This window comes from Protopterus annectens, chromosome 3.part1 (genome assembly GCF_019279795.1).
Source record: "Protopterus annectens isolate FY-2018-M chromosome 3.part1, PAN1.0, whole genome shotgun sequence".
Lineage (NCBI taxonomy): Eukaryota > Metazoa > Chordata > Ceratodontiformes > Protopteridae > Protopterus > Protopterus annectens.
The window spans coordinates 1,811,129,718-1,811,152,022 of NC_056732.1; the positions used below are offsets into that span (position 1 = coordinate 1,811,129,718).

General features: G+C 36.8%; 1 protein-coding gene across 1 annotated transcript in view; it reads left to right on the plus strand.

Annotated features, from left to right (window-relative positions):
- The window catches only part of LOC122798688 (zinc finger protein 883-like), a 96,251-nt gene that overhangs the window by 66,806 nt on the left and 7,140 nt on the right, over nucleotides 1-22,305 (plus strand). Inside the window, exons 2-3 of the mRNA XM_044067781.1 lie at nucleotides 2,196-2,322; nucleotides 13,007-13,126. Of these exons, the coding sequence (XP_043923716.1) occupies nucleotides 2,196-2,322; nucleotides 13,007-13,126 (247 nt within the window). The remainder of the gene's footprint in view (nucleotides 1-2,195; nucleotides 2,323-13,006; nucleotides 13,127-22,305) is intronic.

Consider the following 22,305-nt stretch of genomic DNA (forward strand, 5'->3'; position numbering starts at 1 on the left):
CGACTGTGGGCTACCTGAAGGCAGATAACCCAAATGTGATGACTGCAACAGTGAATACACTCGAACATCTACATTTATGGTAAGTGCACACAACTGTACTTTCTCCAAGCTGTGCCAGTTGCACAAGTGCAACGTCATCAGTAAGTCTAGATTTACTGCTAGTAATGATAAGCAAATCATCCAACTTTTGACATGAGGAGCATATATCACCAGTGTTATCAGGTGTTAATGTACATAGCATTTAGTATACTGTACAAGATATCTGTGCTTTATCAAATCATTAACGGCGTATTCATTTAAGGAATCTAATTTCAGCTACAAATGAATAAAGAAATCTTAAAGAAAAGGATAATCAAAATCAGTTATCACAGAATTCACAGAGACTTTAAATCAGCTTCTAAGAGAAAAATCACATAAACGGTATAGATCTAAATATTAAATTATGTAGATAAAGTCATTGCTCTGACTGTACCAGTTGTGAAAGTCACACAAAACCTGGAATTCCCTTCTCACTATCACTCAGTCACAACTCTTTTTAACAGTAAGGCTCAATAAATTACAAATCTACACTCTGGTAAATCTTCTTGTCTACAAGCTATCCCTTTCTTCGTACAAACAGTGAAAAACAGTGGTAAAACATGAGCCTACATCACTTAATCACATGCTCATTTTAACAAATACCTATTTATTGAACCATTTTCCTCCAACTACAAGTCTAGCGAACAGTAAAATCATCGAACACAATATTATTGAATTATTTCAGTTTGCCGCCTTAACAAAATGCTACATGTTATGATACTGAACAGCTCCGGAACATGCAAACAATTATAGCTTAGCATTGTGTTTAAACTACATTTAAAAAAAATGATTTCAATAAAAATTAAAAGTCACACTTTAAAATTTTTAATTGTAACATTTTTATTTTTGTATAACTGTAGCATCGCACAATTTGCAAAAGTAGGCGTAGCCTTACAAATTAAAATGTTAAAAACAGCAAGTACTTTTTTACTTCCCCCCGCAAATTATATACACCAACTCTGAGATTGTACTACATTGAGGAAAAAGGTAATGAATTTTCATGCTGCCGTTGGTATCAATATTACCTTACTTTCACCGATTATTGGATGGTGGCTGGAGTTTAGGGATGACTTTCTACTACACATCCTGCAATGTACTGTAGTAAAACAAACACAAGTTATATTCCGGTTGTTGGCCAACTAAAATTATTCGCTCACTGTCAGTTCAACGATTTAAACACTTCAATGAAGAGAGGTTGACAAAAGCAGATTGATAAAAAGGTATTCGATAAACTCATGTAGACCCGAAAAAAAAAATAACATAATTCAAAATAAATCTTCTCTCACCAGGCATCTGCACAATCAGTCATGAACGAACACAGGATTGTTTAGATATGCTTTGGATTGTAATGTAGGTATAATTTGTTTAAATATGTTTATTGGAAATTGCCCACTTCTACAACATTTTTAGCAATCCACCTGCATGTTGCTGCTACATCTTCCTTCAGTAACAAGCCACTTTGACAGTGAGCAACTTATTCAACAAGATCATTATCTTCACAATAATTTAATATTAAACAACCGGAACAAGCATCACCATCCATAGTTTTATTACCCTTGTATTATTGGGTCTTAGACTGAAATCTCTACTGAATCCTTTTTTTGACCCGTAGGTCAGTATAATTTGGGGTCTTTACCTCATAGATGCAAGGTACATGGTTTGATTCTGACCTCTGGTTATTGGTTCAGGGGTTAAGAGTCTGCATAATGGTTAAGGTGTATGCCTTATATATAAGAGATATGGGATTTGATTCTTACCAAGGGAAATTGACTAGGCTTAAAATGGCTGACAGGGATAGTTAGCCTAGTTCTTGCATATGAACCTATAAACTGTTTAGTCAGTCCTCCATAGGAGTGCCTTCCATCAATTTTATCCAACGTATCCATCCTGCTATACAACTGCTCAAATTGTCTAATGTGGCTGTTTCTTTGCCTAGCTAATTTATTCCACTAATTAAGTAAATTCCTTTTCATGGGGTTGTCATTTGTTTCCACAGCTTTGTAAAAACATCAGGTTTGAACACAGCTTTATACACCTTATTTTTGAAACATTTCAGTTTTATCTTTCTGTGTAATAACACCAGCAGCATTAACACATTTTATGTATTTTACTTTCAGGTTCCAGAAACTTTTGCAGATGTTGCTGTTGAGTTTTCAAAAGAAGAGTGGGGGATGCTAACTAAACAGGAGAAAGAGCTGTACAGAGAGGTGATGGTGCAGAACTTTAAGAACATGATTTCATTAGGTAAGAAGATTAACAAAATGTCCTTTCATATTTTTAGGGAAACTTAAAGCTACAAGTATTATATTATGTGGAGGACTTGGACTTTTTTATTATATTGTTTACTCTTTTTGAAAGTGAAGTTGTTGATATATAACTCTTTCTTAGCTAGCTAGAACTGTTATTCAAATTATTCTGGGTGTTATGGGAAGCTATTATGTCTCATAGGTTCATAGGTGTGTACTAGGCTAATGGCCCTGGAGCCTTTACAAGCCTAGCCCAAAAAATCACCCTGGTGCCGTGCCACCCGATGTTAGTTCACAGTGCCTCTATCTAGTAGGGCAACTGGAGTGATCCCTGGGTTGAACTTTCTTTTACCCATCGACTCGTTGAGATTTCTCTTGAAGAGGGCCAGCGAGGTGCTCTGCTTTATATGAATGTGAAGCTTATTCCAGAGTATGGGCAGTCTCTGGGTGATGAACCTGTCCCTCCAGCATCTTATGTTGATTGTGGTAAAGAGGTTGTGATCTCTGGAGCGTGTGGCTCGGGGGATTGGGATTTCTTTAGGTGTAGCATTTCAAGTAGGCCTGGGTCAGACATGGCTTTGTAAGTCAAGCAGAGATCGTCTCTAAGTAGACGATAAGAGACTGAGAACAGCTGAAGTTTCTTGATTCTGTCCCTGTAGGACATGTGTTTAAGGCCTAGGATCCTTTTTTGTGAGGTACTTTTGAGGCCTCTCCAGCTGTTGTAGGTGTCTGGTTAGGTGCATGCCAAATGGGGCGTTATATTTGATGATTGGTCTAATGAGGGATGAGTAGAGAGGGATGATGACCTCTTTCTTTCTGGATACGAAACCTTTGGTTATGAGATGCGTCATGTAGAAGGACTTTCTGGCCACAGTGACAATGTGGTGGTCTAAGGTTAGGTTGCTGTTGACCTTGTTGCCCAGATCTCTTATAGCCCTTCACTGTTCAGTGGGCTCCCATCGATGAGGTAATTAATGGGAACTGAGTTTTTTCCAAAGGGAATGATAATGCATTTTTTGGCATTAAGCTTAAAGCCATGGTTCCGACACCAGTCATTGGTCTCAGTGAGACCCTGTTGTAGGATGTCTGCATCACTTGGGGAGTTAATAAAGACTCCTAGCTTGCAGTCATCAGTGAACTTGGTCAGCCAGAGTCCCCTCTGTGTTGGCCTGGACTTCTGAGAAGTAGATGCCAAACAGGAGAGGGTCCAGGACAGAGCCCTCTGAGACTCCACTCATGACTAGTCGACAGTCTGACTTGAAGTCCGCAACTTTCACTCTGTATGTCCTGTCTGTGAGCCAATTTGCAACCCACCTAGTGATATAAGGATTGATGCCTAGTTTGGTGAGTTTATCAATGATACCCGAGTGAGGAATGGTATCAAAGACCTTGGCCACTTCAAAGTAGGCTGTATGCACTGCCTTACCTTCATCCACAGCCCTGGTGACTGCCTCAAAGAAGTCTACCAGGTTCAGCAGGCAGGATCTCCCCTTGAAAAAGCCGAACTGCGTGGGGTCAAGAGTTTGGAGATTGCCTGTATCTTTGTTAAGCAGGTCCATGATGATGCACTCCATAGCTTTACATACCAGACTTGTCAGGCTAATGGGGCTATAGTTCCCATGGTCTGTAGTCACTCCCCCTTTATGGAAAGGGATGGCTGTAGCAGTACGCCATTCATTAGGGACAAAGCCTGAGGTAAGGCTATGATTAAACAGGGCACACAGGTGTGGTGCCAGTTCGTTTTGTTGCTCATGTAGAACACAGCCAGGGATATTATCAGGTCCCATGGATGCTGTATTCTTGGCTTTGGACAATGCAGCTTTTACCTGTGCTGCAGAAATGTTGGGTACCAGGCTTTCTTCTGGTATTGTGATAGGGCCTCTGGGGGAGGAGAGAAGGGTAAAGTTGGCACCAAATCTCTCTGCCAGTATGTTGGCTATATCTGTTGGCTCAGTATAGGAGGTACCATTGAGCAATAACTCAGAGAAAATCTTGGTATTGCCATGGAGGTTCTTGATATAGCTACACAAGGCTTTGTGGTTGTGTTTGGTGTCAACCACAATTTTGCCTTCATAGCTGGCTCTAGAGGATTTGATAAGGGATCTCAAATTTTTGTTGAGGCTGATAAGGGATTTTTTCCAGTCTTGTGACTTCACTTTTTTCTACAACAGTTTCTTCCTTCTGTTGTAGAGTTTATTGATGGCTGGGGACCACAGATTGGCTTCCTTTTTTTGGTGGAGAGCATCTTGGTTGCATTTGGTATGGCAAGTTCCATGCATTTGTGCACATGCTTGTACAGTGCATTGGTGTATGATTTGGCAGTCATGCAGCTATTTTCCATTGGCATAGGTGCCAAGAAGTTATGCATATTAGCTTGTAAATTATTTGCAAATGAATCAATTAAAATGTTTATAATATGTTTATGTCAAACTAAAACTGAAAAATAGATGGATAATTATGCAGCTTCATATTTTCAAGTGTCTTACAACTGCATTATCTCTATTAGCAAGCTATAGTTTAACAACAGACAACTGAAGGCAAAGTAAGTACTGAAAGAGTTAACGGATGCTATGATGTTATACTATGCTTAAAGATTCTAGTTTCAGAAAGCTAATAAAAATGTGCCAGTTATGTTTAAAAATGAGATTATCAGCAGTACACTCTGGCCTTCTCAGACTGGGGAATGAGTCTTTGTAAGAATGTTTGTGAAATAGTGTGTACTAAAACTAAATATTACAAGGTTAAAAGATAAATTCTTAGACCAGGTGGTCTATGTTTTAACAGAATCTTATTTTTAAGTGTTCACATGAAGCTCTAAGTGAGAGTCATGGTGACACAGAATAATGATTTCTTGAAAGCAATGTTATGTCAAACCTGTACATGCATAAAATTGATAAGAAAAGTTATAAAAATTGAAGGTTTTCTTTATTCTTTGAGACTAATCTGAACATTTAAGTAAGCAGCCTCCCACCAATGTTTATGGAATAAACAAGTACTTTGCACATCCTGAAGCATTATTCTTGACTCAAGAATAAAAGGTAAAAGTCTTTGTTATTTATTTGTGAACTTTAAAAAGGGTAACCTGTAGCATTAGAGCCTTATGGACTTTGAAAATGTCAGTCTCGAGAATCAAACATATTCTTACATGCTAGAACATATGCGCTGGTCAAACACTGCATAGTTCTGACAGACACTTTTTACTAGAAGAGACGAGATATCCTGCTACAGCTGAGAAACCGAAGATGATAACTCATTTTGCCAGTTCTGTCTTTTAATTTTAAGAAGGTACCTCATGTTTTCACTCTAGTCCTCCATGTGTTTCATCAGCACTTGAATTATGCACAGGAATGCATTCATAACTTACCTCTGGCAGCTTCACTGTCTGAAGGAAAGGAAGGACGGGGCTTGGACCTGAACTTTCAGCTAAAGGAATGGATGGAGTTCTGATCTGGACTTCCAAACAAGGGATGAACTCAGTGTTAATGTGTTAGAGAACACAGCTGTCATGAGTCACAGCCCTGCATGTACATGTAACCCTTTCAGTTTCCCTAATGCATGTGAGGCGTTGCTTTGGTATCATTGATACACATTGAGAGGTGGTACTTTGGTATCACTAATGCCCCTGAGGATTTTTTTGTTGCTTATCATTTTGCTGAACTTTGTTCTCTGACCTCTGGCCAGTTAATGGTCCAGACATTGATCTTAGTATTAATTCAAGGCTGCTTTGGTCCTTGGCCACTTCCTGTGTTGTGCTATGCTGTAACTTCAAGGCAAGGAAAATGTACCCACATGCTTTCTAGTCAGTCATTCAATAGCATTATTGTACAGCCCATATACTCGTATATTATCCTGTTGATAATTTATTACTTTCATTTGTAGAACACACACACCCATATGCCTATCAGTAATGTAATACCTTCATTTGTTGGTCATATATACCCATGCACTGTCAGTGAAATAATACATTTATTGGTTCTGCATATATACTATGCACTTTCTTGTCAGTCATAATAATAAAACTCATTTCTTAACCAGCTAGCCTCACAGGACATCAAATCCTTTTTTTTTTGGAGCAAACTATCAGTAATGTCTGGTTAAGTGACTTATTTGGTGTCTCCTACTAGGCAAATCCAGTAGGTAGATTTGGCATAATGGTTAAGGTCTTCACCATACAGAGTTTGATCCTGAATTCAGGTCACTGGCTGTAATTTCACTAGATTTCAGACTGATTGCCTAGTATTTATTGTAACCTACCTAAGGTCAATGGCCTGTAGCTAACAACCATAGTGTTAGAGCTCCAATATGGCATTTATTTGATTGAATCCCTCTCTAGATAGTCCACTATGTCCAGCACAGAGCTACGCTCACCCATGGTCATCTTATTCAAGACTCTGGGAACTGTGGGAAGACCTGAACTATGAGAAACAAGGTTTTCATCAAAAAGGAAAAAAAGCTGTTATTTCAATTCTGCATAAATATTTTAAGTTGTTCTTATAGTGACCTATGTGGAATTAAATTTGTCCTTTTCTGCTTTTTTTCCACATTTTAGCCAAAAAAAGATACATGTTTGCTTTCTTATAGTTTGTTCTCAAACCTTAGTGTTTTTACATTAAGATATATTCCATCCAGTGGCAGTAGGTGGTAGCCTGGTCTATCTGAATTGAAAAACCCATAGGAAAGCTGTAGGTGTGGTCATTTTATTGGTCAGATGACTTTGTATTCCCTTTGCTAAGGGCCTGTATAAATTTAATAAGCACAAAATCACACCACAAGAAGTAAACGTGGTGTCAGCCAAACAGTAACAAGTATAATGTTAAAATTGGTATATAGGCAGTCCACAAATAAGGCAAATAGCCGAAACTTCAGTAAAAAAGATATAACACTGTTTTATTTAAAATGGTAAGCACTGTCACACAGAGCTTCATCAAACCACCAAGAGAATAAGGTGGCCATAATTCATTTAAATAACATCTACTGGCCAATCAGTTCATACTCACTTAATGATCAATTAATTGCTTAAAGCAAAACTACAAATACATTAAAACTGTCACAAAAACTCCTAGCAGCAACAATACAAACAAATAAATTCAGATATATAATTAATACTATAAATCCACGTATATGTTAAAAACGTTCTAGTCCATATAATAATTACTTTAGGAAAAATATCCTAACTATAATTTCATTAATTATTAAAAACTAAATATGCACATATAAGTGTATACAAAATTATGAACACACATGAAACATCTAATAAATACTAATTTCATAACATATACACACTGTATTTAACGTGCACAATATATCCAGTGTGCACCATTACTTAACTGAGAGTTTTCTCCACTTTAGAATAGGTTTTATAGATGCTCTTTCATTCAGACCCTTCCCCCTATAAGCTCTAAGCCTTATTATCAATTCAACCTCTTTATTTTCTGTTAAATTCCTTATATCACCTTCACGTATAGTTGGCATCACCTCATCTATCACCTTACATTTGAAGTTATGATTACTACCTTGTGCCATGACATGTTTAGATAGTGCACTAGTCAGGGACTTAGTTCTAATGCATATATATGTTCTCTCACCCTATCTTGAAGTGATTGGTCTGTTTTGCCAACATAAAATGACTCACATGTGGTACATCTTGCTCGATAAACCACATGTCTTGTCATACAGTTGGCATTAATGTTAAAGGTAAACCGCTGATTCATGTCTGGATGTATAAATAGCCTTTCAGTGTCAATGTAGTTACAAAAATTACAATTGGCACATGGATGGGTACCATATGCTTCACTATTAGATTCATGGTTGCCCTTTTGGTAGCATAATAATCTTTTAAGGTTACGTTTATTCTTAAATACAAAAGAAGGTTCATCACCTACTATCCTTCTAACGTCTGGGTCCGTAATCACAATACGCCAGTTTTTTTCTGATAATATCAGTAATAAACCTAGAGTCTAAAGTGAAGGACATAGGTATTCTTAGGGTAGTCGGAGGTATTGGATCCACTAAGTAGTCATGCGTATCAATCCTAGCTGAATAGTAAGGCCTAGCCCTATCCATCCTAAGTTGGTCTAGTCCCTTCAAATCTCTCTCTATCTCAGATGGGCAATAGCCCCTAGAGGTTAATCTATCTTTGAGTTCTCCCAATTCATAATTGAATCCTTTGTCCGATGCATTTAGTCTGGATACTCTCATCCCTTGTCCTCTTATTACATTCTTAAAAATATATTGGGGGTGCATACTGCTTCTGTGTAACAGGGTGTAGCAACTTTTTCTGTATAGACACCTGTATTAATTAATCCATTAGTAAGTCTGTCTACGTACACATCCAAATATTCAATCCTAAACCGAGAAAAATTCATGGTAAATTTTAGATAGTCATATTGCCCATTCAATAGTCAAAAACTTCTCCAATTCCATAGATGTTACTGTCCATAAAAGAAAGAGGTCATTGACAAAACATCGATAAAAGACTATATATCTACCATAATAATCCATCTTAAAAAAATTCTCCTCTTCCCACAAAGCCATAAAGATGTTGGCATAGCTATTGGCACACAAAGTACCCATGGCTATGCCATCACGCTGTATGTAAATGTGTTTATCAAATGTAAATACATTGTTCAAAAGAATAGTTTCAAGGAATAAACACAATAAATCTATTCTCTCATCACTGTATTCACTATGTTCATGTAGATATTTATGTATGGACTGTACCCCTACACCATTCGGTATGATAGTAAATAAAGATTGTACATCTAATCTAACAAAATAAAACTCAGACTCCTGTGGCATCAAACTGCTGTACTGATGTAAATCAGCTAAGAACTGCTTAGTGTCCCTTAGGATATAACTATTGATATTAAGGATGGGGCGTAGCCACTTCTCAACATACAAGGAGAAGGGCTCAGTGACCCATGCTCGCCCAGCTACAGTGGGTGTCATGGGGGGTTTGAGCATCTTTGTGTATCTTAGGTAATCCTTGTGTGGAGGGTAGTGATGGAAATTCAACTCTGAAAAATGTATACAGGTGTTTATCATTCATTTCACTTCTCAACAAATCTTGCAACATAAAATAAATTGTCTCTTGTAACAAGCGTGTTTCATTTAAATCAATTTGATGATAAAAATGGTCATCATTCAACATTGTGTACGTACTCTTAAGGTAATGACACATGTCAATAAGGACAATTGGGCCCCCCTTATCTGCAGGTCTAATCATAATTGAGGTGTCATTTTTTAAGTCCCTTAGAGCAATTCGTTCTTTATATTTCAAGTTATACTTCCCTTTATTCTTCATCCTATGTAAATTTCTGTTGTAGAAACTATATAAATCATTCTCTGCCATTTTGCTAAAAGCTTCAACTAAAGGATATGAGGTTGGCATGTACAGGCTGGGTTTCCTAAACACATTTATATTATCATTGTTAGGCATATCACCAAATTCAAGCTTAGGCATTATGTTGTTGTTGTGTCTTTCGGCTTTTCCCGGTTAGGGGTCGCCACAGTGGAACTCCGGTACGCTAATGATTGGTAGTTGATTTTTACGTGCCAAGTTACCAGCCCTGACGCACAACCTTCAACGAAGGTACGTCCATTCACGCATGTCTCCACGCAGAATATTCCTGCTAAAACATTTAATGTCTATCATTGTTTCAGTCAGTTCACTGGGTCCTGATGGAATAAAGGTTAACACTTTATTTAGTACAGATAATTCATCTGTACTAAGAATACATTTGGATAAATTCCACACTAATGAGTCCCCACCTGACTCCACATTTTTTTCAAGGACCCATTGAACTGTCCTTCTGCTGATAGCTTGTGCTTCTGCCTCCCCCGACTCATTGATCGTGTCCTGGTGGGTCCTTTCTCCACACTTATAGGTAGTGGAAAATGGGGGTAGGCAGTAGCATTAGAAGTTGAAGCCACAGCTAAATTTGTAGGATTTACATGCTGTGCTACTTTAGGTTGCACATCCACAGAAGGTGTAGGTTCATGCTCTTCATTTGAAACATCCACAATAGCAGTAGTCTGGTGTTCAGTAACAATGTCATTTACTGATGGCAAAGTATAGCTAGTGATGTTAGTAGTAGTATTGATGGCATCACTACTGGTACCAGACATTCCCTTTTCCCTTTGCTGAGCATGAATAGGCCGTGCAATACTCCTCTTCAACACCATAACTTTCGAAATGATTCTGTCCAACCGTCTAGAATCATAACCCCTCTGTACAAATTGCAGAGCTTTTTAATCTCAAGACAAAAAGTTGCACAATCACTGGTCAAACGACTCAAACGAATACATTGCCAATTTACCACTCCACGTTTCATGTGGCCTGGATGTAAACTATCCCTGTGTAAATACTGATTGACAAAAGTTGTTTTCCTAAAAATATAGCTGACAAATGTTTTATTTTCTGAATCAATCACTAAATGAATGTCCAAAAAGTCAATTTCATGGCCAAAATGTCCGATAGTAAACTTAAGAAATTCAGTATAACTATTTAAGTCACTGACAAAGGAAGAAAAAGAATCATAATTTCCCTTCCATAAAAACATCAAGTCATCGATGTAACATTAGCCAAAGGATGTGTTGCCAGATGTTGCAATTCCCATTGAACCATAACCAAATTAGCAAATGAAGAAGCAACCCTAAATCCCATAGCTACTCCAGTAGTTTGTTGAAATAGTTTCTCTTCAAACTTGAAAAAATTTGTTTTCCAATACTAATTCCATTTGGGGCACAAACCGTATTCACCAAATCATTGTCTAAATCAGTATATAAGGTAAAATAATCTCTTAATGAGTTTAAACCATTTTCCTGGTCAATACTAGTGTATAATGATGTAACATCAAGTTAAACTAATGCAAAAGGAAACTGATTTCAATCCACCAAAGACAGAAGTTCCAAAAGATGCCAAGAGTCTCGCAAATAAAATTTAGATTTCTGTACAATTGGATTGAGAATGTCATCCAACCAGATCAAAATTGGTTCAGTCTTAAAAAAACTGGCTGACACTATTGGCCTGAAAACAGGACATACCCTGTTTTTATGTACTTTAGGTATGCCAAAGAGTGTCGCAAGTTTGGGAAACTCAACCTGTAAAAAATCATATGTGTCATGGTTGATGTTTCCCTGAGTGAATAAATCAAAAAGAACAATATCTAAATGTGAAAACCTATGCTGGATGTAATCCATAGTAACAACTCTGTAACATTTTTCATCACCCAACAATTTCAAGAGAATCATTGTAGTCAGTAGCGTTCATGACCAAAATGAAACCCCCCCATAATCTGCCTTTATAACTCATAAATCACGATTGTTGACTAAATTTTCAATGCAGTAAACACGTTTAAAGGGAGGTTTGAAGGACCTATTCTATGATTTAACAGCCTAAACTGTTGTTCACACAAGTTACTAAACACCTGCAACGTAGGATGCAAAATGGGATTAAACACGCTTCTGTTCTTTCTAGCTAGTTCCCTGGTGTCAATACCCTTCAAACCATCACAAATGTACTTCAAATTTAACTTGCGTGAGTAAAGTTTCAAATCAACAATAAATTTAGCGACATTAACTGCTTTTGTAGGAATAAGAGAAAAAACACATTTAAGTACAGACACAGTGTCATTGCTCAACACAACATCACTAAGGTTTAAAATGTTAATGTCATAGTCTAATTCTTCCTTCGACCCTTCTGACCATCCTTGTTTTTCGTTTGGTTGTTGGCCGACCATTTGGGTGTTTTTTTGTTTCCAGCACTGTCCACTAAAAAAGGTCCAGATGCACCACTGGAAACAGTCTTCTACAGTCTCATTATTATCCTGTCCAATCGAAAATCCGGAACCTTAAGAAACATAATTAACTTCATTAGAAACGTTAGAAACAACCTTAGCAACTGTGTTTGCAGCAGAATTGTTGACAGTAACCTCAAATTTGTCCTTTATTAGTCTTAACAGGATAAGCTGTATTGGCCCCACCCCAGCAATAACAATTGCTCTTTTTTATTTATATAGTTTCATGACTTTTACACCATTTGGTCTTGATGTTTTTTAGTTCTGACATTCTGAAACATCAGTGTAATAACAGGAACCAAAAAGTAGGGTCAAAACAGCATATATCTATGGTTTTATGAGAAAAGGAATGCATCTGAACAGAGAATAATACTTGAGTTTTGTTTCTTAGGGAACTAGCAGATAAGGTGCAGGAATTGTATACCTACAAGAGTGTAAGAATATGCATTTTGGGCAGCACAGCAAAGAATGTAGAAATGCAAAAGGTATGACTATGGAAGTTAGCCCTTGTGTTTCCAGATCCTGCCAGCCTTTGTTTATCCACTCGTATTGATGGAAGGTTGTTCTTTTTTTACATGTGTTATTATTATTATGTAAAAGACTTGCTGATACATAATTGTCAAGCTTCTGCCATGTACTGTTTATTGTGTATTAATTGTATGCTTTGTTTAATTTTTCTTAGTAACCCTACTTATGTAAATCATTTCTCAGCTGTTATTGTATAGTCTTGTGTCTAGTTTTCATTTTTTTAACTAGGTTATGACCAAAGAAGGGCCCAGAGGTCCATCTCACATAACTGCTAAGTAAAATAAATACAGTAATAATAGAGAAATTCACAAGGGGATCTTTATTAACTATACAGTTTCTTCTGATACTTTTTTGTAGGATATAGTATCCCAGTGGAGAATCTACGTTTGCTAATTGAGAGAGATGAAAAAAATCTATGTGGTTATCCAAAAGGAGTAATGTTACTGAAAAACAAACATCCTGACGGCAGTACTGATAGTAAGTACTTTGTCAAAATAACTGTTTGGGTTTTCCCAGTTGAAGTTGAAAGAACATTAAAAATGTTGAGTGTGTAAAGGAAGCAGTGAGCATACTTAAAGATAGGTGTACAAGTCACCAATTATTAGGCACAAGGGCTCTGAGTTTACTGTTTTTTCACTAAAATATTTCAAGGTCTTTCTGGTCCATTATGCTGCTTTCTATGTTTGTTGTCGCTGTTATTTTGCACTAGGACTTTCTAAAGGTGGTTGAGACATGTCAGCCAGAAATAATCACTGCTGAAACAGATGAAATCTGGGGAGGGCAAGTGCACAACAAAATAATTTCATCTGTGGTGAAATAAAAATAACATTTGGAGAGGTAAGAAAAAATATGCATGACAGAACCAAAACATGAGTACAAGGGGCAGATGTGAGCGCAACACTGACAGTTTAGGAAGTCTGTCACATCATCAGAAATGTTTCTCTTCTTTCCTCTTGTCAGAACAGAGATAACCCAGCAGATATTGCTGTCCTGGGCTGTCTGCATGTACCATTTACTATAATAGCAACTTCGAGTAAAGAGGATAAAAAGTCCTGGGGGCAATAGAGATGGTCTATGTGCATTCTGGGGGCAATAAAGATGAAATTTATGTACATTCATCAACACCTGCAGGAACAATTACCTTGTGAAGCAAGCTAACAGCAGTACATTTTATTTTCTTCATAAAAAAGAATAATCTGGTTTATTTGAGAATGAATATCATGGCAAAAGAAAGGAATATATTGAGTGCTTTAATCTTATTGCAAATTTAACTAAGGTGTAGCATTTCAGACTAGGTTCATAAGTTTGGTGAACAGTTTCAAGGCCTCTTGGCCATCAAGAGCTTGATGTCTTGGTGCCTAACAAATTCCTTCTTGAAGGTATAAACTGTTTAGATGAGTTTAAATGAGACAGTAAGTTTATTCCATAAGCATTAGAACCTTTGAAATAATATGTTTTATCATTTTTTCATGGTGTTTATGATATTAAATTTTATTAGAGCTGAGTGTCCTCTTATGTTCAATTACCAGAGGGTATTCTAATCAAAGGTTGTCAAATAAGGTTGCACCTATCGGTTATTTTTCTAGACTATCCAGTATTCAAATAGATTATCAGGATGTCTGGAAGGCACTGTACATGTTTTGTTTTACTGTTTAGAACCACAAGGAGAATGCTACAGCTTGTATAAAAACAAAGTCACTTTGTCTATTTTTTGACAGAAAAGCCGTCCCTCACTGACATGCTCACTTACATCACAAAATGAGTGAGCGGAGTGGGTATGGAAATGGGTGGAGAAAAGTGGGGCTAGGGTGGTACAACGGTGTGACTTTTGATTTGATTTACAGCTTTGTGGAAGGTGGCAATTCTAGTTTTGAGTATTAAGGAATCATTTAATGCTGTGTACGTCTGGCATATGTCTCTTCTGAGAAGGTGATAGAGGAAAGTGAGTTGCTGCGGCCTTTCACTCTAAGACGAGCCTCGAATCCCTTTGATTCTCTTTGGGAGTTTATCTTTGTAGCTGCTCTGGTTGCACCAGATAGTTTATGAGCAGGTTACTAAATGAGGTGCGGTACTCTTAACTGGTCTGATAAAAGCAGCTAAATGAGGTGCGGTACTCTTAACTGGTCTGATAACAGCAGCTAAATGAGGTGCGGTACTCTTAACTGGACTGATAAAAGCAGTATAAAGAGGGACTGTTACTTCTGTGGCACGTGTGCTTGGTGCCGGCTATATGGGTATCATATCATATATATTGGGATCGTCCTCAGTAGTATATGAAGATGGGAGGTGTTTTTGTTTCCAAACTCCAGAATGCTGTACTTTTTGACATAGAAGGCAATGTCATTTCTTCTGTAACATTTACATGTAATTCTAAAGGCTATTGGAAGGGAAATGATGTCAGTCGGTTCAGAACAATGCTTCTAGGTTTTCCATTAGCTACATATTTGATAAACCGAGCAATGGAATAAGTTTTCATATTAGAAAGAAAGATGCGGAAATGAGTGCCCCCCAGGAGACAGTATAGTTAACTGTAGACTTAAGTCGTCATGACTTATTTTACTTGTAGATTCCTGAGGTTATGTATGATTTCATCATGGGTTGTGGTGTCAAACACTGTAGCCAGACTGAAGTAAGCTTTATGGACAGATAAACCTTTAACCAGGGTAGCAGTCATGCTCTCAAAAACATTTCACCCCCTCATAGTGAGCCCAGTGCCTTCCATTGCAGAGTTACCAACAGCAATTGAAACTTATCCACAATTATTTTGCACACAAATGCACACAATATTTAATGATAAATTATATCTGTCCATTAACAATTCCACCTTCCCTGTCTTTCTGATTATGCTGACACTGGTGAAGTGAATTTTCAGCAATTTGTCATTTTTGTTTCCATTTGTATCTGCTGAAATTCACTTTAACATTAGTGTTGTATCCACATCAAAATATTTTACAGCTCTGTTGTAGTTAAGTTAAAGTATACATTCCATCATTTAAAAGCTTTTTGATCTGGTTCCAAAACAGTTTTTGCAATCCTGTCTGCAGCATGTTGGATAGTTTTCATAGGTTCATAGGTAGGTTCTACGCTATCGGCCCAAGGGCCTACGTAAGTCTAACAAACAGGGTTCCCTGGCTTATGACACCCAAGAAAGTTATTTTCCTGTGCCACTGTAAGCAGAGACACAGAAGAGATCCCCGGGGTGTATTTCCTATTTCCCATCCACTCATCAAGATTTTTCTTGAAGAGTGCTAATGAAGAACTTTGCTTGACATAGATGGGTAGCCTGTTCCAGAGTATGGGAAGTCTCTGGGACAGGAATCTATCCCTCCAGCATGTCCTGTTTATTGTGGTGACAAGGTTTAGGGCCTTAGAGAGTGTAGCTCGGAGGGATTGGGATTTCTTTAGGTGTAGCATGTCCAACAGCTCTGGGTTTGACATAGCTTTATATGTTAGGCAGAGATCACCTCGGAGGAGGCGATATGCTATGGAGTAAAGCTGGAGTTCTTTGAGGCAGTCAGTGTAGGGCATTTGTTTGAGGCCAGTAATCCTCTTTGTGAGATACTTCTGTGGCCTTTCCAGCTGCTGCAAATGTCTTGTGAGGTACATTCCAAAAGGGGCATTGTACTCTAATGGGTCTAATGAGTGTCGAGTAGAGGGGAACAATGACCTCTTTTTTTCTGGATGAGAATCCTTTTATGATGAGGTGTGCCACATAGAAGGACTTCTGACTACTGTGGCGATGCGACTATCAACGGAGAGACTACTGTCCACTTGGGTCCTAAGGTCTCTTATCACACATTCGATATTAAGTAGATTGCTGCCTATGTGGTAGTTCACGGGTACAGAGTTTTTACCAAAGGGGATGACACTGCACTTTTTGGCATTGAGCTTTAGGCCATGGCTCTGACACCAGGCATCTGTTTCAGCGAGGCCCTTCTGTAGGATGTCCACATCATTTGGGGACTTGACTATGGCTCCTAGTTTGCAGTCATCTGCGAACTTTGTTAGCCAGAGGCCTTCTGTGTTAGCCTGTACTTCAGAGAAGTAGATACCAAACAGGAGAGGACCCAGGATGGAACCCTGTGGTACTCCACTTGTCAGTGCTTTGAGGTCAGATTTGAAGTCTGCAACATTTACAGTGTGGGTTCTGTCAGTGAGGCAGATGGCAGCCCATCTTGTGACGTAGGGATTTATACCTAGTTTAGTGAGTTTAGTTGTAATTCCAGAATGGGGGATGGTGTCAAAAGCCTTGGCGAGGTCAAGATAGGCTGTGTGAACCACCTTACCCTCATCTACGGCTTTGGTGACTGCCTCAAAAAAGTCGATCAGGTTCAGGAGGCATGATCTGCCTTTCACAAACCCGAACTGGGAGGGATCCAGAGTTTGGAGGTTACCAATGTCTTTGTTTATGAGTTCCATGATGATATGTTCCATGGCCTTGCAGACCAGGCTCGTCAGGCTAATAGGTCGATAGTTCCCGGGATCAGTGGTGGCTCCCCCTTTGTGGAGTGGGATAACTGTTGCTGTGCACCATTCAGTGGGCACAAAGCCTGATGCTAGGCTATTATTGAACATGGTGCTTAAGTGGGGAGCCAGTTTGTTTTGAAGTTCGTGTAAAACACAGCCTGGGATGTTGTCCAGTCCTATGGATGCTGTGTTTTTGGCTTTAGAGAGTGCAGCTTTTACCTGCGTAGTTGTGATTACAGGGACTCTGCATTCTTCCTGTATAAATATGGGCCCTTTAGTGGGTGAGGGGGGAGGTAAAGTTAGCACTGAACCTATCTGCCAGGATGTTGGCAATATCAGTTGGTTGTGTAATTTCCATGCCTATGTGCTGTAACTCAGAGTATATCTGGGTGTTGCCATAGAGATTCATGACATAGCTATAGAATACTTTGTGGTTGTCCTTAGAATTAGTGGTGATTTTGTTTTCATAGCTAGCTTTGGAGGATCTTATAAGGTATCGCAGCTTCTTACTGAGGCTGACCAGGGAGCTCCTCCACTCATGGGATTTTACTCTCTTTTGCAACAGTTTCTTCCTTCTGTTGTACACTTTGTTTATGGCAGGGGACCACTGAAAAAATATATTGAGCTGTGCTTACTGCTTCTTACTGCTTGCTCTTGCTGTGGGATTTTAAGTCTTCTTTAGACACTCAGTCTTTCTGGCTGCTGAAATCAAAGTCTAATTATCACAGTCTGTTTACCAAAGAAACTTGCAGAATATACATTGATACAGCATCTGACTTTAAGAGCAGTAACCAATAACTTTTATAATAAACCAAACTGGACAAACGTTGCAGCTTAAAGTACCGTTCCAACTTTACTTCTCATATAGTACAGATGATGTGAGAGATATAACATTTACCTCAGGACTTGTGTCCTTACCATACCTCTAAAATAACTAGATTTAATACATACTTTTTATACATATTTTAGTTAAACACACACCCTCTTGGTTTTGGAAAGATACTGCATTGATGACGAAAATGCTAACACATCTGTTCTTGTGCAAATGCTGATAAGTAAACTGTCTTCAAGAAAACGCCTTGTGGATTAGAAAAGCACATTTTTAAACTTTCTTTGAAAAGCATGTCCTGTTGTCCAGTGAAAGCAGATTACATTCTTGTCACGTCTGTAAGAAGTCAGCTTTCTTGATGTGTGTGTAATACACTCATAAGCAAGTTCCTTATTTTTTTAAGCTACAGTCATTTAGTATGGTTGCTGATCACATATTACTGAACTCTGTTTCTGCATTTAAGCAAGCTTTTTCTTTCAGCATATTTACAACGGAATTAATTTCAACCTTAAATTCATAATATCTAACAATTCCCTCTGTTTTTAAACATACTCAAAACATTTTATACTGATATGTATTTTTTGATCACATTATATAGTCTTTTGATACAACAAATCAAAATGCAATTTTACATAGTTAATACAATGATATTAAGTATCACTACCAAAACTGAATATATTTAACAACTTTTTCTTTTGCAGACCATTCTGTGAAAATATTTTATCAGTTATGAGCTGTGTCTGCTTTAGTTTAACTTGATTAATTTATTCTTTTGCAATTACAGAATTTAATTTATGACTTAGAACTGTTTCATTAACTCTTTGCAACTTGTTGAATTAACTATAAGAGACAAGAACCATGTGCTACTGCAAGCATTTATAACATTGTGGTCATGTCTTTGAACTGCCCATTAACATCTTGGTAAAGTACTGAACTGGGCTTAGATAATAAATATTTGAAAGCAATTATTGTACTGGGGTAAAACCAGTGATATCACAACTTGACAAATTACTTTTAAACTTATTACAATGTATTCTGTACAGCATGTATTTACACAGACTGTTTGCTATTCATGCATTTCAATCTAGCAGCTATCCTGAACCCATTTTTTTAAACATGGTTTTTCACACATATTCATTGCTAGACATTAATTTAATTTGTACTGAATTCTTCTGTATTTGTACATACAAAGACTATAAAGTAAATTTAGTCTAATCTTACAAATTTAATAGCATTAATATTAAGCAAAATCTTGGAAAATGTTTATGTCTCTTTAGAAATATCTAGTGGAATTGATACCAAATCCATATGTCCTGTTATTTTCTTTTTTATACCAACATTGTTTTGTCAAAAACATATTAAAAAATAGTGACCATTCTTGCTCAATTTATACATATCTTTACTTTCTCTTGTATATCTTTAATCAATTTTAAGCCATCTCTTGTTTTTTAAACCATCTCTTGTACAATTTTACAGTTTAACAGGTTGTAAATACAATTTAATACTAAAATATCGTATTCTGTCAGGTTCAATCTGTTTACCAGTATGTCTAATGCACTAATACCTGTTTTTCCTTCCCCCCTAAAAGAGTATTGTCAAGAAGGAATGAAATATTATTTTTTTTCTTGTAGCTTTATTTCTGACCCTTGTTGTTTATTTTTTTCTGTAGCGTTATTTCAGACCCTTGTTTATTTTTTCTGTAACTTTATTTCAGACCCTTGTTGTTTATTTTTTTCTGTAGCTTTTAGATCCTTGTTGTTTATTTTTTTCTGTAGCTTTATTTCTGACTCTTGTTTATTTTTTTCTGTAGCTTTATTTTTATGTAGCTTTATTTCAGACCCTTGTGCAGTACTGCTTATACAGTCATTGTAAAACTGAGAAAGTACCCCTCCCCCTGTAGTACTGCAGTATTGTTTATCTGCTTTATAATATATGTCAGCCCAACACTTTGGTTATACATTTGCTTTATTAGGTTATTAAACTATAGACCTTTGTCTGATCTGATCATCTTTTCTGTTGCCTTTGCTGTCTATTTCTACTAGTAGTAGTTATTTGTACCCTCCTGTCTACTTCATTTAAACTGTATATATACTATAGCCCATCTGTTGGCTATACTTGATGTAACTAAGGTTTTTTTTTTATTATTTTTTATGCACAATTGTGATGTTTTATTATAATTACCAAATAGTGTTGCATGTGAACATTTTAACAATTATGTTTCAACAACAATAAGTTTTTAGAAAAACTCAAGCCACTTGTCTGGCAGTCTTGTTTCTTATCTTACCTGTTCAACATTTCCTGTAACTATTCATCCAGTTTAGGAAGGTCTGAGCTCATATTTCAGTTAACCCTTTTTAGCATTTTTCCTTTAATCATCTGTTAGTAAAATGCAGTTATAAAATAGTATTATATTTGTGATTTGCATAACTATGCAAACTAAACATTATTTTACAATTAGCTTACATATTTTTTTACTTTTGATTTCAGTATTTTTATTTATTTATTTAACTGTTCTGACATTCATTTTACAAAGACTGTTTGACTAATACCATCCGTGATTTTATTTCTTTTTAAAATTCAGAACTTTAACTGTTCGGTGTGGTGTTACTATACAATTATAAAAAAAATATATAAAAAAATAAATAGATATTAGCTTAACAAACACATTTATATATTTACATTATTTATATTTGCTGTTGTCTGCCTTGTTATTCTTGTGTATTATATAAAAAGAAAATGCATGCATGTCAGTCTTGTGACTTTAAATCATTACTCTTATTAACTATTTTTATTTAATTTTTATATACAAGAACTGTTTTGTTTACCTTTTGACTATGCTATGAGAATGGCAGTCATACGCTCTACTTTACTTTAGTACTGATAAATATATTGCTTTAATTGAATGGAAATTTTAAAAATTTGAGAATGATTTGTATTTCACCATCCTACCATGTAAGCTTAACCATTTTCAAAACACAAACATGTTATAAAATATATTTCTTTTGTACAGATCAGCTGTAGTTTCCTACTCTTTCCCAATGTATGAAGGAAGTCAGTCTCTGTCAGTTCAGCTAATCTATTTTCTTCATCTTGTAACTGTTGTTTAAGAGTCTCCTCATGGTCTGCCTGATATGTCTCAGGAACCTGTTCTGCTGAATCTGAAACTCCTATGCACTTTTGAAAAAATGTTTGTATAACTTGTCTAAACTTCCTGAACTCATTGAGTCTCTTTTTTAGAAGTTTACTACATTTTTTTGTAACAAAATGTACTAGTGGTTCTATCAGTAACTGATTTGACTCACATGTGGTGACAGGACATAACTGTTTAACATCTGAATATAATAGAAACACTTTAGCCTTAGTTAATTCTTTATCATGAACAGATCTGTCTTCACAGTCTATTGTTTTATGACATAATACACAAAATGCAGTTTATGTTGAGTCACACAATAAACATTTGTTATATTTCACATAGTTTTCTTTGAGATACCAGTTAAATATTGTAATACATTTGCATAATGCCTTACTATCAACCTGCCCTACTAAGGTTTTACATTTACTAATATGCTGTGTATACCAACATTGCAATTTACTATCCATACTGTCTAATAATATACAAACTGTCTAAGAATATACAAACTATGTAAGAATATACAAACTGTTTAACATCATCCACACTAAATATGTGACACAGAAAAAAGTCTTACCAGTTAGCAAGAAAACAGGGGATCAGGCTGTTGTTGCTGATGGCTAGAAATATTTCAGAGTCACTTGAGAAGCTGGTAAAGCACAACAGGCAGTGGACTGTTGGGCTAGTGGATATCCCCCTTTTCTTTAGTGAAATTATGGCACTGCAACTGGAACTTCTGTCTCACTCCGGATGTAGACGTCTAAAAAACTTTACTACTGCAAGCTGCATAAACTGGAATACTTCTGTTCAGAATTGACACATATGTACAAATGTTAGTTACTGCAATTTAACTGAAGTAACCCTCTGCAGGGCTTACCATCACTCCCCCTGTGTTTGAATGCAGAGTGTAGGTTCAGATGCAGGCATTAGGTTCAAATGCAGATTTTAGGTTCAAATGCAGATTTTACGTTCAAATGCAGGCTAGCTTGCCATTGAAAAATTATATGGTGCTCTAGACACTCAGCTGGGTCGCTATTGAAAAAATATTTGGATCTGCTTACTGCTTCTTACTGCTTGCTCTTGCTGTGGGATTTGAAGTCTTCTTAAGACACTCAGTCTTGCTGGCTGGATTCTGCTAAAATTCAAAGTCTGGTTATATTTGCATTCACAGTCTGTCGCATACAGAAACTTGCAGAATATACACTGATGAGAGAATATACTTTGCAGCAC